Source organism: Meleagris gallopavo, chromosome 13 (assembly GCF_905368555.1).
Source record: "Meleagris gallopavo chromosome 13, MGAL_WU_HG_1.1, whole genome shotgun sequence".
Taxonomy (NCBI): domain Eukaryota; kingdom Metazoa; phylum Chordata; class Aves; order Galliformes; family Phasianidae; genus Meleagris; species Meleagris gallopavo.
This window is the reverse complement of record NC_139416.1, coordinates 16766533-16784184: the sequence shown is the minus strand read 5'-3', so window position 1 is coordinate 16784184 and position 17652 is coordinate 16766533. Positions and strand designations below refer to the sequence as shown.

Sequence of the window (17652 nt, the reverse complement as noted above, 5' to 3'; positions counted from 1 at the left end):
CTCCAGGCTACGGCGGCGTGGAGGGGACAAAAAGGCGCGAAAGCGAAGCGCGGTGATGGGGTTTCAGGGCTTCGAGTGGGACAGGGCTGGAAGGGAAAGGAGGGAAGAATGAGCGCCCTAAAAGGAAGCTCCTGGCTCAGCTCCTCCTGCAGCAATAAGCATTATGGTCTGCCCTCAACATATAGCCCTGAACCCCCTCAGTTCCAAAGGGGACTAAGGTCAGATTGGGAATTTCTGTGTAAAAAGCAAGGGCGCAGGAAGAGCACAGCTTTTTTTGCAATCTGAGGAAAACAAACAACAAGCAAACAAACAAAGAAGCCACTTTTAATAAAACAAAGTCTTGAATCCGCGACTATATCGTTTAACATTGCCCATACCCAGCCTCTGTGGAACCCCAGGTTTAGCCGCTCCCACAAAGCATGCTTCTTGCCTGCACTGAATGGGATACTAAGTGATTTATTGCCTCAGTTTATGATTTACAAAATTAATGCATTCAACCATTACGTTGTGAAGAGGCTGGGGCTTTCCCTTTCTGCCCAAGCCTACAAAGAAAGATGGTGGAGCTCAGGTTCTGCAATGGGGTGCATTTGAGAAGAGCCTTTTGCTCCCTCTGTGCTCTACTGCAGAGAGTGGGAATCCATCCAGGCACAACAGACCACCCGTGTGTAGCTGGACCCGAGCGTTTGAAGCTCATTCTTCCCTTCCTACTCACGGAAAACTCTGATATTGTGGTGGGGAGCACAGAATTGGGCCTTTGGTGAGCAATTGGCAGCCTCTCTGTAGTTCTGCATTGAATTTACACTCCTGCCAGGGGAAGAGGAGGCTCACAGAATGCCGTCTTCCTTCCTGGGAGCTCCTACAGACCTCACGCAGGTGCAGTGCCACTGTCTCCCCATTGAGATGAGTGTTGGAGGGCAACGTTTGCCATTCAGCTCTTCTCATGTCTGTATGCAAGAGTTAACAACGTCTGCCTGCTTGCTGCCACCCAAAATCACTGTGCTGCAGCTCCCAGAATGGATGTGTCTCAGTTACACTCTCCTTCTTTGAGGAAGGTAAAGCAATGGTGTCATGGCAATTAATACATTAGCAATCAAGGGGGGGCTGAGATCCTACCAGACCACCTCCATCTCCCTCCATACAAAATGTTCACTTCCTGACATGGTTTTGTCTCCCAAACAGGCAGGCATGAGCTGGCTATACAGAATTCAGGATACTTTGCCCTAGGCTGTGAAATGAGTTTGCAGACAGTTGATGTCTTTCTTACCAATTCAGTTCTCTGCTTTGATTCCACAGGTCTGAAACCCTGCGTGCTCCAAATTGCTTTTCCAGTGTCTCTTTTATTCAACACAATCTTCAGCCTTTCACATTAGCATTGCACAGATGCCACTGGAAAGTCTCATTTTAGCAGGAATCAGACAGGGCCACCAACATCCTGTGTAAATGGAGTCAGGCTACTGGAGGGGACTGAATTATTTCTAATAACCATTTTACCGAACCGAATAAAACGCTCCAGTGAAAGAGGTCAAAAAAAGGATCTGAGCATTTCGTACAGAAGACAAAATGTTGCTTTTGCTCGCAGAGCTCACAGTTTGTGAAACCACCTAGAAAAAAGGGAGTGCCTGAGTAACGCAGGCCAGGAGAACAAACCCCAGGGTGCACTGTGGACAGTGCAGAAAGAAACTCCTTGTGCTCTGGCCATCAATGCCCTGCAGAGCGGGCTGACATGTAAGGGCAGCCACAAAAAACAGACAAAATGCACTCGAAGGTGAATGCTAACCTACATAGAGGATAGTGCTTGATTTTCAATATTGAAAGTTAAAAATCGGCTGCAGATTTTAAAGACAGCTTGTTTTTACAATATATTCATTGTTGCAGGTTATTAACTGGGCCAAATATTTCTGAATACTGTGAAATGTATTTCCATGTGTCCCCAAACAGTTTGTGATTGGATTTTTTTGGGCATATTAAGCAACCCTGAAAAAGAAGCATATTAAGGCTGGTAAGACTGTCCCTATCTAACCCATCCGAGCCCAGCAACTCACCTGCTGCTGTGAAAAGTTGTGGGATTTGTGTCAGTTCCCTTCCCTTCCCTTCCCTTCTTTCCTTCCTCTCTTTCCCTCTCCTCTTCCCTTCCATGTCCAGATTTTTCTCTTCCTTCTTCTTCCCTTCCTTCTTTCCTCCATTCTTCCTTTCCCTACTATCCTCCTTCTTCTTTTCCATTCCTTCTTTCCTTCCTTCCCTTCTTCATTCCTTCTTCATTTCTCCTTTCCTTCTTTTCTCCCTCCTTCTCCATTCTCTTCCTTCCTTTCTTTTTCCTTCCTCATTTCCTTCCTTCCCTTCTTCCTTCCTTTCCTTCCTTCCCTCCCTTCCTTCCTTCCTTCCCTTTCCCTTTCCTTCCTTCCCTCCTTCCTTTCCTTCTCCCTTCCTTTCCTTTCCTTCTCCTTCCTCCTTCCCTTCCTTCCTTTCCTTCCCTTCCTTCCTCCTTCCTTTCCTTCTTCCTTCCTTTCCTTCCTTTCCTTCCTTTCCTCTTCCTCCTTCCTTCCTTTCCTTCCTTCCCTTCCTTCTCCCTCCCTTCCTTTCCTTCCCTTCCTTTCCTTCCTTTCCTTCATTCCCTCCCTTCCTTTCCTTCTTTTCCTTCCTTTCCTTCCTTTATTCTTTTTTCTTCTTCCCTTTTCCTTCTTTCCCTCTTCCTTTTCTCCGCTCTCCTCTCTGCCGCTGCCCCACAGATCTCATTCTCCAGTCTCTATTTCATACCTCCTCCCTCTTTCTCTCTTCCTCTTCCCTCTCCCTCTTTATCCTTCTCCCTCTATTTCTTCATTTCTCCCTTTCCTTCCTATCCCTCTTCTTTCTCCCCTCTTCTTACCCTCCACCTCCTCTCCCGGTGCCGGTGCGGCGGTGCAAAGCCCTCGTTGCCCCCTGGAGGGCAGCACACGCCGCTCAGTGCTCCCACCGGGCAGGTGAGCACCGGGACCGGAGCGGGGATCGGCGGCACCGAGCAGCGGAACCGGGCAGAGCCCGGAGCGTGGAACCGGGCTGGGAAAAGCACCGGGGGATGAAAGATCTGAGAGCTGCGTCTCTCGGCTCCTCGAGAAAGAAAATCAAAGCTGCGAAAGAAAACGGCCGCCGCCCCGTCGGTGGTGGGGAAATTCGGGCAAACGGCGCTCCCGAAGTCCCGGAGGAACGGGGAGAGAAAGCCGCCGTGTTTGGGAATAGGGAGCGTTTGCCCCGATCTGGGGCTCTGCTGTCCGCGAGGATTCCTCTGTCTGCACTCCTCCGTTTCGTACGCATTATTTTTCAATTTGATGAGTTTGTTTTATTTGTTCTCCAATTGAAGTTCTGGGGCTTTGTTGTTTTTTTTTTTTTCTTAAGTTCTGTATGCAACACGCAAAGTCCTCTCGCTGCTTCTTGGTTGCTTTATTTTACTCTATAGAAATTCGTCTCGGTAATGTTTTCAGCTGAGGAGAGGTAAGATTCAACGAGGGTTATTTCTCGAGGCGTCCCAAGCTTTTAGGAAGGGACAGCTCTGGCAAACCTCAGGGGTTGCATGGCTCAGCTTTATGCACTTAAAAATTCCTGGCTTTCAATATATACATAAATACAACTTTACAAATAAATCCTCTCTGCTTAGAAAACTACGTGGGCTTAGTGATTCTATTTGAAAGACGATTTATTTGAAAGCAGAATGTGAAATCTGTTGAGAAAAAAAAAAAAAGGGGGGAGTCGTTCTCGAATTATTCCAGAATAATAAATAATAATAATATAAAGAAAGCCGTCTCGGTGGCCGTAGATTTCCACGAAACGCATCAGCAGACCTCGCAGAATTCACTCTTTATTTCCACCAACAATTCTCCTGGACGCTGACACTGACGACGAATCCCTCCGAGAACTTTTCCATTGATCTCCGTCAAAATTCAATAGCGATTTGGAGACGTCTGGAGAAACTTCGCAATCGATTTTCCACTGCAGATCATCTGTGGCTGTACCTCCTCGCGGAGGAGCTGCCTCTTATTTTTTTATTTTTTTTTTCTGCCTATCGCACATGTATATAAAAAAAAAGTAGAATCGTTTCCTTTCCTATGAAGAAAATCTCCGGCAATTCCCGGCCCCGCCGGGTTCCCACGGCCGCAACCCGCTGCGGTCCGCGGCTGCGAGCAGAGAAAGAGGGCATTTCGACCACAAAATCCCGATCGGAATTTGGGCAAAATAGTTTTGTTGAAAGCCTGACGGTGCCCCACAAATTGCAAGGAGGGAAGGGAGAAATTACAGTGCGAGAAACCAAAAAATCGCGGCTTAGAAATCAGACGGGGAGCAGCCTGGCTGGGGAAAGAAGCCCCGCCGAGGTGACAGCTCATTCCTTATCTGCTCCCTTCGGGCTCGAATCGATTTTGTAGTAAGAATGAATGGGTTTTGGTTTTTTTCTTTCTTCTTCTTCTTCTTTCTTTTTTTTTTTTTTTTTTTTTTTTTTTTTTTTTTTTTTTTTTTTCAGAGTGAGGGGGGAAATCACTGCTTCTCACTTAGATTTCCGTGCCGGGCAGAGCCGCTCAACCCTCGGGCAGCGCAGAGCGCATCGCCGCAGCTCTCCCGAATAGCCGACTTTACACATGGCCACCTCGCGTCCCTAATTGTCCCTCTCTGATTGCCTCTAATGAAACCATTAGAGAAAGGTAGAGGGGCGGATTTCACAGCCACGAGAAGAAAAAAACAAAACAAAACAAAACACACACACATACAAAAAAACTCCTCAATGGCCGGAGTGGAGACGGAAAAAAAAAGCCACCTAAGCGCACTGCATTGGAAAGAAAGAAGAAGGAAGAGAGGAGGAGGAGGAGAGGAGAGAGAGGAGGGGAAAGGAGAGGAGAGGAGAGGAGGGGAGAGGAGAGAGGAGAGGAGAGAGAGAGGAGAGGAGAGGAAGAAGGAGAAAGAGAAAGAAAGAGAAGAGAAAAGAAAAGAAAAGAAAGAGAAGAAAAGAAAAGAAAAGAAAAGAAAAGAAAAGAAAAGAAAAGAAAAGAAAAGAAAAGAAAAGAAAAGAAAAGAAAAGAAAAAGAAAAGAAAAGAAAAGAAAAGAAAGAAAAGAAAAAAGAAAAGATCTAGGCTTTCTCATTTAAAATAATTATATTTGAAAAGGGGGAAAACCTGAGCACGGAGCTGTGCACGGTCGGGATTTCGGCTCAGTGCCTGCGCCCGTGGGGAGCGACCTGGTGCCTTCACAGCTCCAAATGGGCTTCAAAATCCGTTTTCTTTTAGTCAAGTGAGGGGGAATGGTTGGCTCTTTGGGGGCGAAAACGGTGGGAAAAAAATCTATCTGTGGCTGGATGTGTAGGTTAAAGGTGGGAGAAGAGATGCAGATTACGGGATATCTCGATTAAAGGTGGGAGATGCATATATATCGTTGGCTATATCGATTAAAGCAGGGCGACGCTGCCCTTGTGTGTATGTGTGTGCGTGTGTGTGTGTGTGCTTGTGTGCGTGTGTCCGCGTGTGATGCTCGCATCGCCACCGCATCCCGCCGCCTCAACCCCATTGGTCGGAGCGGCGGCGGCGCTGCCTGCTATTGGCTGGCGGTGGCCGCGAGGGGCGGGGCGAGCGGGGAGTAAAAGCGGGCGGGCGGCGGGCAGCGGTTTGAACGGCGGCAGCGCGGCCGAGGAGCTCGGCGGCTCCGCGCACCCCTCGCCGCTGCCGGGAGCCGGCGGGGCGCCGCTGTGCGCCGGAAGATTTCGCCCGGTGCTTGTGACCAGGGTTTCCGCAGGGCTGCTATTTTTATTTTTTTTTCTCCCTCTCTTTTTCTTATTTTTTTCCCCCTTATTTTTTCCCTTTTCGTTTTCCCCTACTTTTTAGTTTAGTTTTGTTTTTTTTTTTAATTCTCTTTTCTTGCTAGAGCAGCCTCCTCCTTCCCCCGCCCCCTCCTCCCTCCCTCTAGGTGTGCCCGTCAGAATCACAGTCATAACGAGGGAGGGAGCGACCCGCCTGCCCCCGGCTGCCCCAAGGATGCTGCTGCGGTGCCGCTGGGACTGAGATCGCAGCCGAGGCTCGCTCTGTCTCTCTCCCCTCTTCCTTCCCCGCAGAGGGTGAGGCCCTTCCTCTCGCACTCTTCCTCCTCCTCCTCCTCTCCATGATGCAGGCTCGCTATTCCGTCTCGGACCCCAACGCTTTGGGAGTGGTGCCCTATTTAAGCGAGCAGAACTACTACCGGACGGCGGGGACGTACGGCGGCATGGGCAACCCCATGAGCGTGTATTCAGGCCATGCCGAGCAGTACGCGGCGGGCATGGGGCGATCCTACGGCCCCTACCACCCGCACCAACCCGCCGCCCCCAAGGACTTGGTGAAGCCGCCCTACAGCTACATCGCCCTCATCACTATGGCCATCCAGAACGCCCCCGATAAGAAGATCACGCTCAATGGGATTTACCAGTTCATCATGGACCGTTTCCCCTTCTACCGCGAGAACAAGCAGGGCTGGCAGAACAGCATCCGTCACAACCTGTCTCTCAACGAGTGCTTCGTCAAGGTGCCCCGCGACGACAAGAAGCCGGGCAAGGGCAGCTACTGGACCCTGGACCCCGATTCCTATAACATGTTCGAAAACGGCAGCTTCCTGCGGCGCCGGAGACGCTTCAAGAAGAAGGACGTGTCCAAGGAGAAGGAGGAGGCCCGGGAGCGGCTGCTGAAGGAGCAGCCCAAACCTCCCGGGCTGCCCGGCGCCGACCTTCCCAAGGAAGCTTCCTCCTCGTCCTCTTCCTCCTCGGCCTCCGAGAAAAAAGTGGTGATCAAGAGCGAGACGGCGTCCCCGGAGCTGCCGGTGATCACCAAAGTGGAGACGCTGAGCCCGGGGAGCGGCGGGGGACTCCGGGACAGCCCCCGAAGCGCCGCATCGCCTCCCGCCGCCTCCCCCGAAGGTTCGCTGCCCGAGCAGCACCCGGCCGGCAACGGGCTGCCGGGTTTCAGCGTGGAGAACATCATGACCCTGCGGACATCCCCCGCGGGGGACCTGAGCCCGGTGAGTGCCGCCTCGGGCAGGACGGGGACCGGCATGCCGCTGGTTTACCCCACGTCGGGGCAGCCGTCGGGTTACAGCGCGGCGTGCAGCCAGGCGCTGGACACTAGTGGGAGCTACCACTGCAGCATGCGGGCCATGAGCCTGTACAGCGGCGAGAGGCCGGGCCACATGTGCGTGCCCCCCGCGGCGCTGGAGGAAGGTTTGGCCGAGCATCCCACCGGCGCCCCGTCGCCCCTCGGGGCCCTCAGCCTGCCGTCTGGGCAAGAGGGAGCTTTGGGAGCCGGGCATCCGCACGGAGGCACTGCGGCGGGGCAATCCGCAGCCTCGTGGTACCTCAATCACGGAGCCGAGCTGAGCCACCTGCCCGGTCACACGTTCGGGTCTCAGCAGCAGACTTTCCCTAACGTGCGGGAAATGTTCACGTCGCATCGGTTGGGGATGGAGAGCGAACATCAGGTGAGCAGCAACTCCGCCTGTCAGATTCCCTACAGGTCCGCGCCTTCCCTATATCGCCACGCCGCCCCCTATTCTTACGACTGCACTAAGTACTGAGTAGCTCCCCTCTCCCCAAACCCCCCAGCCTTCTCCTAGAGCCATCCGCCAAAAAATAATAATAATTAAAAAAAAATTAAAAAATAATAAAAAAGCAATAAAAAAATTAAAAGGAAAAAAAATCAATAACTAAAAAAAAAAAAAAAAGTAGCAATCAGGTGGAATAAAAACCGCATCAAACCCTTCAGACCGAGGGGAAAAAAATAATAAAAACATAAAACGTAAAGCCTCTCTGTGGAGCTGTGGGACACAGGGGTGCAGATCCGAAGTTGTGTGTCCCATCCCCCCCTCCCCATTTCGGGCCTCCTGAAATTCTGGGCAAGTAAATCCTACTTGAAAAGGGGATGTCTCCTAAAAGAAAAAAAAAAAAAAAAAAAGAAAAAGAATAATTAAAAAAATTTTATATATATATATGTCTATGTAAACAAAGTGGCAAATTTTATATGCTAAAGTATAGGGGGGTGTCGGAAAAAATAAGTTATGGACCAATATCACAACGACCATTTATACAATTTTTTTTTTTTTAAAGAAGTATATAAATATATATATATATAAATATATGTCCTGGGTATTTTTTAAAGTTCTCTGTTGTGCTGTAAAAAATGTGTGGATTTCTAATCAGGCTGATTTTTTCAGAGCCATTAATATAATATTTAAAGTTGAGTTCACTGGATTATTTTTTTTGTCTCGCCCGATGATTTCTGACTTCCAAATTGATGACGAGTGAGTTTTTCTTCTTCTCCTTCCGTGTACAATTATGCCATAGAGTTTCTTTCGTTTTAGAGCTGTTCTTTGAGCAAGACGAGGAAATAATTTATTATTATTATTATTATTATTTTGCTAGTGGATTTTTGAAAGGAAAAAAAAAAAAACAAACACCAAAGTATCTGATACTTTCTTTCTTTTTAATTATTATTATTATTATTTACGACGCGTGTTGTTTTTGTATAATAGATCTCACCTTGACCGTTCCTAAGGACTGTTTTGCTTTAATCTGCTTCGAAGTTCGTTTGTCTTATGTGGTCTTCATTGTTGTACTTACCTTAAAATAAACCCGTGCTGTTTTGTTCTGCTCCAAGTCTGGCGCTCTGTGTGTACGTCCGTGCTTTATGCAACCATTTCCCTCCACCTTTCCTTCGTGCGACGCTCGTTGTTTTTAAAACCAAGTCGTTTTTCCTGCAGCCGAAAGGTTGATTAGGATTTATTTCTCGGATAAAGGTTTAATTCAGGCTTGAGGCTGATGCTCTGCGGCCGCTCTATCCCAAATCTCTGCCCTTGGCCTCCAAAGGGGAGAAGGGAGCAAAAGGGGGGTGGGAGGGGAGAGGGGGGGGTTCTGCGGCCGCCTTCCCTTCTGCCCTATCCTTGCAAGCTCTGCTTCGCTGCGGCGCCCGCACTGAGAGTTTTTCCAAGCGAAAGTAAAACCCCGTTTTAAAAGCAGCCCGAAGCGAGAGCTGGGAGCTATCTCTTAAACCTCCGAATCTCAAAATAACTCGGAAAGCCCACACGTAGAGGCCGTTTAACAGCTTTTTAATCCCCTCCCGCGTGGATATCTGCCTGCTTTCAGCCTCCCCTCCATCCCGTTGAGCTGCTGCGTTCACTGACAGACGTTTCCCCAAACCGACGTGAACCTGTTAAAGCTGCTTTCTCCCCCGCTCCTAAAACGCAGGGACGCAGCAACGTTAAGGCTGAAGGTGCCGGGGGAGCCTGGAGGAGGGAAAAGCTCCTCTTATTCAAGAGATTTCCATGCCCGGCTCTTTTCCTCGCTGCCGGCACAGCGAAGGGGCTCCGCGGCTCAGCCCCGACGTGACCCGGGGGCACCTCCCGGCCGTATCCATTCCACAGTCCCATCCCCTCTGTCGCTGTACCGGGGCTAAAGGAACCGTTCCGTTCGCGTTGGCCTTTAGAAATCGATGACATGAATTGCTTTTGATCGCTGACGTTTGGCACGCGCTAGAAATCTGGCAAAAAGCACTGAAACTCTCGGTTTAAGTGAGGGAAAAAAATGCCCGACACTCACTTGATCTGTATTTAAGGAACATTCTTGTAAATCTCTTGCCATTTTTTTTTTTCTTTCCTGGCTCTGAGAGGATGATTTATTTTTTTTTCTTTTTTCTTCTTTCTTTTTCCCCAACATTTTTATTTTTTCTTCCCCCAACAAAATCCAAAACGCTGTTTGAAATATACTAAAAGGGGTAAGAGCACTCATTGCCCCAATTCCAACTCCTTTCTCCCTCCCCAGGGCTGGGGAATTCCTGGCCGGTGTCTCTGCCACCCCTTTCCACCCCCCTTGTCCTAGGGAATACAGAAGGGCTGGGGGGAAGTGGGGGGGTTGGGGTGGTGTTTCTCCTAATATCAGCAGTACCCGACAAGGAGAGCTTGGGATAGATGTAAAGAAGGGGACAAAGTGCTGCTTGGTGGGGTCTGAGCTGTTCCCAAAGCCTCTCCTCGCTCCGCTCTGCTGCCATCCGGGGATGGCCGGGTTTCAGCCGCTTGGCACAAAAAGAAAAGCCCTCTGTGAGGTGCTGAGAGCAGCATAGGGCCGGGAACTTTCCTCCTGCAGGATCAGGCCGTTCTCTCATCCTAAATCCAGGAACAGCATCCGGGACAGGATGGCCTCGCAGCCTTCCCCACTGAAGGTGCAGAGCTCCCTTGGCTGTGTCCGTCCATCTGTCCCAAATGGGCTCAGACCTCATGGATACATCCCACTCGCTCCTTCTCATCGAGCCTTTGTAAGGAATTCTTTTGGAGGCCCGTTCTGCAGGAGAGGTGAGAGATGAGTGCATGCTGCAGGGACAATTTTGAGCCCGATTTCGAAGCTGTGACGCAGGGTTCGATAATGCGATAGGCTTTTGTCGCGACAGGTGACGGCTGGGGCAGAGAGGGAGGAAGAAAGCCAGGAGGAAAGCGTAGGGCAACTCCTTACAAACAGCCCTGTCCCCTCGAGCCAGCCCTGATGTGTCTATTTCCACCCTGGATAATCTCCCCACCGCGTCCCTTTTCCAGGCTCAGCCAACCCTCTCGGCCCTTAGGACAATTTCTGCAGCTGAATGCCTCCCCCCTACCCCTCCTTAGCAGGTCAGAAGGGCCAAGCTCTGCCCCAGCGGGGCCGCCTGAAGCTGAAGGATGCACCGGGATGAGGCCCAGCGCGGTTCCGGGCAGCGGATGAGGCTGGTGGATGGGTTTTTTTTTGCTACATTGCCATCGAACTATGGTTTTGCAAACCTGTCTGAGAGCCCAGACAGCTCTGTGGTTCAGGAGGGGAAGGGCCAGCGGGTTCACAGCTCGTTCCCGCACCGCTGCTGGGAATTTCCCTGCATTGACCGTCCCAGGGAACATATCGCTGGTACTGCAGGACCCGTGTAAAACTTTTTCCCCTTAGGAAAACCCCGGGCAGAGAGCTGTCTGCTCCCTCTGAGCCGTCCTACACCTCCTAAAGATCAGCAGCGCTCCATGGGAAGGAGATTTTGGGGCAAGGCTGCTTGCTTTTCTGTCACTTCGGAGAGGATTTTGCAGAAAATTCATACCAAGCATTGAGGAGCCAGGGGAGAACTAAAAATACTCCCAGCCCTTTGCCAGCATTGAGCGATCTTGTGATTGTAAAGCACTGTGCACAGCGGCTCAGGGTGAGGGGTGGGCATTTCCAAGTGGCTTGGGGTCATTCGCAATGGTCAGCTGGGGATGAGGAAGCCCCTTTTGAAGCAGCTCCTCCAAGGGCCCAGACACTGCGGTGGGGAGGGCTGTGGCTGCAGAGGGAAGTGCTGATTTACACCCCTGCTTCACAACGGGTTGAGTTACGGAGGGAGTGGGGAGCATTGATTTACCCCTCTCTCCTCCTGGGATCCCCGGGTGGGATTGCTCCTCTCTGCTGCTTTAAAAGAGGACTGTCAGCTGGAGAGGTGGGGAAAAACATCCAGGAGTGCCTCTGTTGCAAGATCTGCATTTCTTACGTTCATAGAAAGAGCTACAACAACAGCAACAACAACAACAACAACGACTACAACATCCCCCCCGGCCTCATCTCTTGCTCTCATCCTCTCCCTTCCCCGGCCACCCCAATGCCCGTGCACATAACGCAGAGATGCTGCCGGCAGGAGACAGACACGCATGGGTTGTGAAGAAGGAGAAGACAGAAAAGCCTCATCCCCGCCTCCAAGGATTTCCTACCGCAAAGAAGGGGAGAAGGGGGGGTGAGGGGGGGGAGGAAGAAAAGGAGGAAGCAACAATTTTACTGGGGGAGGGAGCTCGGGGAAGCCCTTGTGTCAGTCTCCTGCCGCATGCACTGTTTTAATAATCTGCCTTTGGAGTGTCCCAGGAGCGGGGTGTCCCCGAAGTGGGGCTGTGCGGAGGGATCGTGCTGCCCTGTGAATGCATCGAGAAGGTGAGAGCAGCCGGGCTCTGCCCCATCCCTCCCCAATGAAGATGCTAATGGGAGGCGGGGCTGCCCAGGAATGCCGACCCCCAACGTTCAGACAAAGGGCTCTCCCCACTCCAGTCCCTCCTTCTGCTTTGATTTATTTGGGGTTTGCATGGATGGCACGCCTGATGGTGTGTGTTACCGGCAAAGGCGGAGTGAGCAGAGTCGGTTTGTCCCTCCCTATCCTGTCCTGGGACGAGTCAGTGAACGGGGACGGTCCCCATCCCCTTATCAAGGAGCCACCTCCTCCTCCAGCCCTGTGTTTCTCAGGCTCGCTGTCCACTGCTTGCAGCGTCTCAGCCTCCGTCCGTGCTTCACAGCTCTTAAGAAAATAATAAATGAAAGGGAGGTGTCGTTAATCAATCATCTGTGACTCCATATGAATCCCGCTAGCTTTTGCCTGTGGTTTAAACCCCTTTGCCTGCTCCATTTCTCGGGAAATGACATAAACAGATGGGAAACCTGACGGGCTGAGAGATCCTGCATGGAGGGCCGGAGGGAGGGTTGGCTGAGCTCTGCTTTTACTTCCTCGCCCACCATGGAAAAGTCCCACCATGGCCGCTATAAGCGGGTGAGGAGCTGCGTGTGGGGGTTTATTTCTCTTTGAAGCCATTCCCAAGGAAGGGATGTTTCCTGATTCAGGTTTTGCTTCTCTCCTTGAACAACCAGGGAACGGGCATCTGTCAAGCTGCTTCTATCGAGCATCTCCTGTTCACCTTTTGCTTCATTTCTATGGCCTTCTAACGGGGGACATCCTCATATCCCATCTCTATCCCATCCCATCTCTATCCCATCCTTATTGTATCCCCATCCCTATCCCATCCCATCCCCATCCCCATCCCCATCCCCATCCCCATCCCCATCCCCATCCCATCCCCATCCCATCCCCATCCCCATTCCCATTCCCATCCCATCCCATCCCCATCCCCATCCCCATCCCCATCCCCATCCCCATCCCCATCCCATCCCATCCCCATCCCCATCCCCATCCCCATTCCCATCCCCATCCCATCCCCATCCCCATCCCCATCCCCATCCCCATCCCATCCCCATCCCATTCCCACCCTCATCCCTGTCTCTGTCTTCCTCTTCCCTCCCCCAAAGGAATGATGCTTTAATTAACACAGGAGCCTAGGAAAACAGCCGACACCTCCAATTGCATCAGAATCCCTCAGGGCCTCAGATTAAAGCCGTTACATCAGCAAATTAAATAATAATAATAATAATAATAATAATAATAATAATAAGCCAACAACAGAAAACACAGACCCGAACCTGGACATTTATACAGAAAAAGAGCATCACAAATTCCTAATGTAAGCACCGGCCAGCTGTGTGCACTTGTAAAGTTGTTATAATCCCCCTCCTTGTTATAAACAGGAAAGTACATAATATAAAGCAACAGGCCCGCATTCACAAATACTGACCCTCCTCCCCCTCCTGCTGAGCTCCTCTCTCTCCCTCCCCCCCCCAGCCTTCTGCAGCCATTGGGAACTGTGGGGCTCAGCCTTACGCACCTGCCCCCCCCGCAAACAACGACCGCAGAATCCTTTTTTCCTCCCTCCCCATCAGCAGCTCTGTTTTCTCCCCTCCTCGATCCCTTTTCCTCCCTTTCTCCCCTTCCGTTTATTTCTCCTTTTATTTATTTTTTTGTTGTTTCGCAGCCCCGTTTTCCTCCGAGGATCCTCTCCCTCTCCTCCCCGAGCTCCAGCAGTGCACATCCTGCTCTGCTGTGTGTGCTTACAGCGTCAAAGGGTGGACGTGATATTTCAAACATCAGATCAGTGCGTTTATATATTGGGTGCCCGGAAATTTTTCCAAATAAACACAGCTTGATTCGACTTGGGTGGGCAGACTTATCAACAGACTAATTCTATAAACAAATGAAGGAATAACCCGGAGACCATTGGCTGGTACCAGCGAGACACGTGGAGTGAGCTCGGAGTTTTGTAGCAATGAAATTTTAATTAATGTGGGTGGGCTGAGAACACAAACGACTGTTTATCAGAGACAATTTATTTTCCAGTGCTAAGTCAACATATAATAGCAAACTTACAACAATTATTTAACTTTTTTTTTTTCCCCTCCTTTTTTTTTCTTTTTTTTTTTCTTTTTTTTTTTTTTTTTTTTTTTTTTAAGAGCTATGAAGCGGGGACAGAGGCAGAGTGAGCTCGTTCGGGCTGGGCTGGGATCTGAGCTCGCACAAACCTCTCCCCGGCAGACTCATCCCTCCTGGGGGGAAGAGTCGGAGCCCCGAGCCCGCCGGCCATGAGTCACCTCTACAGCCCCCACCTCTCCCCTATGGGCTCTCCGTCCATGCTGTACCTCCCTGCCGCGCTGGGCTTTGCCCCCAGCAGCGCAATCACCCGGCAGGACCCTCCTCAGAAACCCCCCTACAGCTACATCGCCCTCATCGCCATGGCCATCAAAGAGGCTCCGGAGCAGAAGGTGACCCTCAGCGGTATCTATCAGTTCATCATGGACCGCTTCCCTTTTTACCACGACAACAAGCAGGGCTGGCAGAACAGCATCCGCCACAACCTCTCCCTCAACGATTGCTTCGTCAAAGTGCCCCGGGAGAAGGGTCGGCCGGGGAAAGGCAGTTACTGGACCCTGGATCCGCGCTGCTTGGACATGTTCGAGAACGGTAACTATCGCCGGAGGAAGAGGAAGCCCAAAGCTTCGGGGCCGCCGGAGGTTCGCAGCGGTTCGGCTCCCCCCGACGGCGTCCGCCCCGACGAACCCAAGCGGGCCAAAGGGAGCGAGGCGGAGCAGAGTCCGGCGGGGGATTCGGCCGATGAGGGGGTTGCGAGGCCGGCAGCGGGGCGGGGAGGTGGAGATGCTGTCCCCGGGTGCCTGGATCGAGGCGGTGCCGCCGCTCCCCGACCCCCCGACGTCTCGGGGGGGCCGCCCGCCGCCGGTGCTGGGCACAAGAGGGGCCGGAGCTTCAGCATCGAGAGCATCCTAGCCCAGGGGCTCCGGCAGAACCCCCACGGGGCCGCCCCCAAGGCCCGGGAGAGCCCCGTCGGTTCGCTGATGGCCAGCGGAGGCTTCGGTTCGGCCCTCAATGCTTCCCTCATGCTAGACTCCCAGGTGCACGGGAGGCTCTACCACATCGGCATCCCCTTCCTCTCCTGCTTCCCTTTCCACTTCTCTGAGGCTGTATTTAATTTCCAGTAGTTGCCCCCATTATGCTATGTGCCCCCTCCCCCACCCCCCACCCCATTCTGCTCGCTGAGAAGGGAGAACCCGGACTCGGACCTCACCACGTGGGTAGGGACCTAAAAGCAATGCTAAAGGTGACTCAGGATTTCAGGGCATTCTCAAGGCACCTCTCGCTGCAAAGCTTTCTTTTGCCATTGCCTCATCCTCTGCCAGATCGACTGAAAGGTAAACCGGATTTTTCTCATATCACAGCTGGGGGGGGAGGGGGGCATGCTGGCCTCTATGCCCTGCTAGGTTTCCTCTGCAGCTTTAACCTTTGCATCCAGCAAGATCCTCAGCTCCGCTTTCTGCCAAATCCTTCCGCTCTCCAGTTTTCTTTATTTTTAATTTTTCCTTTTGGAAACCAAAACCTGTCCCTCTTCTCTCTCGGAAAAGAGGCTGAGATTTGTTTTGCTGTTCATATTCTGCCTGAGATAGGCCCAGTCCTCCAAAAAGGGGAACCAGAGCTGGAACAGGGGCAAACAAAAGAACTCAGGCTCATCCTTCACAGCTCTGCTTGCTTTGACTCAGCACTGTACAGAATTCAAGCTGGTTCCCTGCCCACCATGTCCTTCTCGAGTACTGCCACAGCGCTTCTGCCTCACTGTTGTGACTGTGGAGAGAGGGATGGCTGAGCAAACATGTCTGGAACAAGAAGTGGTTTCCACGGTTGCTGGGATCAGTTGCTTCTGACCGAAAAAAGACTGGGCTGCCGAGGCTGATTTTGGCATTTTGGAGTGTTAACAACCTGGAAATGAAACAGAGAACAGAAAAAAACCCCAGAAAACAAAAGACTTCAGCTGTGTTTCTCAAAGTTTTCATATATATATTTTTCTTAAAGAGGGAATAATCAAGACTCCTTAGAAGCAAGCAGGAATATTTCTTTCTATTTTTATTTTTATTTTTCCCATAATAGAGGCTTTTTGTATATTAATGGATAAATGCCCCTTTGGAAAAAAAAAATAAAATCTATATTCTCATTTTTTTCATTATGAAAATACCCAATAAAAGTATTTTGTCCAGGACTGTGGCTGTGTGTGGTCAAAGTCACCTTGCATTGTGCAGCAGTGGGCTGAGGAGTGAGGCTGGACCCCATGCCAGGCCTTGATGCACTGCTGCCATCATCCCAGTGCCAATATCCTGATGAGATCACGAAGCACTGCAGAGCCAGGAGGTAAAAGGGGATAAAAGCAAAAAAAAAAAAAAAAAAAAAAAGGAAACAGGGGAAATGATCCATTTGTTGCGACTGAGGTGACATTTCCCAAAAAGATTTTGTTCTCCTCCTTCTGTCTCCTACCTCTATCCTATCCCTTCTTCTTACAGAAGCCTCCCCTTAAATTAACCCCTGGATTGTTGGAAATCTGGGGTCCTCAGGTGAGCTGTGATTCAGCTTTCATAGAGGATGGCTGCACTGTGCACCTCATCATCCTGCCCTGTCTTCTGCACTGGGAGCTCAGGGGATCCATTCAACATGAAGCAAAAAGCTCTTGGGTGGAGGAGTGCAGAAAACCCTTGTGGAGTTTCCCAAAAGAAAGATGCTCACACATGGATCCAGGAGCAGAAGCAGCTATGGGTTTACCAATTCCTCCCATGGGGAAAAAAAAAAAGAAAAAGAAAAAGAAAAAAAGACAATAAGAAAAGGAGAAGAGGAATTTTTATGTAGATTTGCAAGACTTTAAACAAAATCCCTTACGTGCTGTGCTTCCTATTCCTGACAATTCATGTTTAGTTATTGATGGAGTCCATTTCTTAATCAGGAATCTTTCTGAATCAGGAAAGTCAAGTGTCGCTGCCCACTCAGTGCCACTTGTGGGATAATACATGGGGCTGGGAAGGTGCTGGGGGATTATTGCCTCGAATCCCCTTGTCCCTGCAGTGCCTCTCCCGTGTAATAGAGATACAGGAGCAAGATAAATAAATGGCAGCCATGCAATGTTTGGGGTTGACATCGTGTTGTTCCGGAGGCTGGGTGGGAGCATCACCACGGGCAAGAGGAGAGCTGGGTTGGTTCTTGCCCACAGTGACTTGAGACCTCTGTCCATCTCTCTGCCCCACAGGCTTGCAGGATTTGCTCATAGTTTGGTGGTAAGGAGGTGAATCCTGTCTCCTTCACGCCCCAAAGTGAGCAGAGATGCTGTGTTGTGGGTGCTCCATCCTTGGAGACACCCAAGGTCAGGCTGCAAGTGGCTCTGAGCACCTGATGGAGCTGTCGGTGTTTCTGTTCACTGCAAAACAGTTGGACCAGCTGGCCTTTAGGGGTCCCTTCCAACTCAAACCATTCTATGATCCAGGTGCACAGAGGGAACCATCAGCAGCCATTGCGACCATCCAACCGTCTCCACACCGATGCCCTTTATTACAAAAAAAAAAGTAAAATCTGAAGGAATAAGACTCAAATCAGAATGCAGCTTGACTTGTATGCCTTTTTTTTCCCTTTTTTCTTTTTTTTTTTTTTCCCCACAAATGTGATTTTTGGAGATTTAAT

The 17652-nt window shown here is 50.7% G+C and overlaps 2 protein-coding genes across 3 annotated transcripts; both read left to right on the top strand.

Moving 5' to 3' along the window:
* Nucleotides 1-5459: 5459 nt before the first annotated feature.
* On the top strand, nucleotides 5460-14259 carry FOXC2 (forkhead box C2). Of its 2 annotated transcripts, XM_085234996.1 has the most exons (2): nucleotides 5460-7453; nucleotides 14103-14259. In XM_085234996.1, the coding sequence occupies exons 1-2, from the start codon at nucleotides 6110-6112 to the stop codon at nucleotides 14130-14132; spliced, it is 1374 nt and encodes a 457-aa protein (XP_085091122.1). In that variant the 5' UTR covers nucleotides 5460-6109; the 3' UTR covers nucleotides 14133-14259. The 2 variants fall into 2 exon arrangements, with proteins under 2 accessions (XP_085091122.1, XP_003209925.3); XM_003209877.5 differs by lacking the exon at nucleotides 14103-14259 and having other exon boundaries at nucleotides 5466-8627.
* Nucleotides 14232-16232, top strand: FOXL1 (forkhead box L1). Its single transcript, XM_010727232.2, has one exon. The coding sequence runs from the start codon at nucleotides 14232-14234 to the stop codon at nucleotides 15141-15143; it is 912 nt and encodes a 303-aa protein (XP_010725534.2). The 3' UTR covers nucleotides 15144-16232.
* The last annotated feature ends 1420 nt before the right edge of the window (nucleotides 16233-17652 follow it).

Excerpts from the sequence above, each read along its gene's own strand:
- FOXC2 (XM_003209877.5), top strand. The coding sequence starts at position 6,110 with ATGATGCAGGCTCGCTATTCCGTCTCGGACCCCAACGCTTTGGGAGTG.
- FOXL1 (XM_010727232.2), top strand. The coding sequence starts at position 14,232 with ATGAGTCACCTCTACAGCCCCCACCTCTCCCCTATGGGCTCTCCGTCC.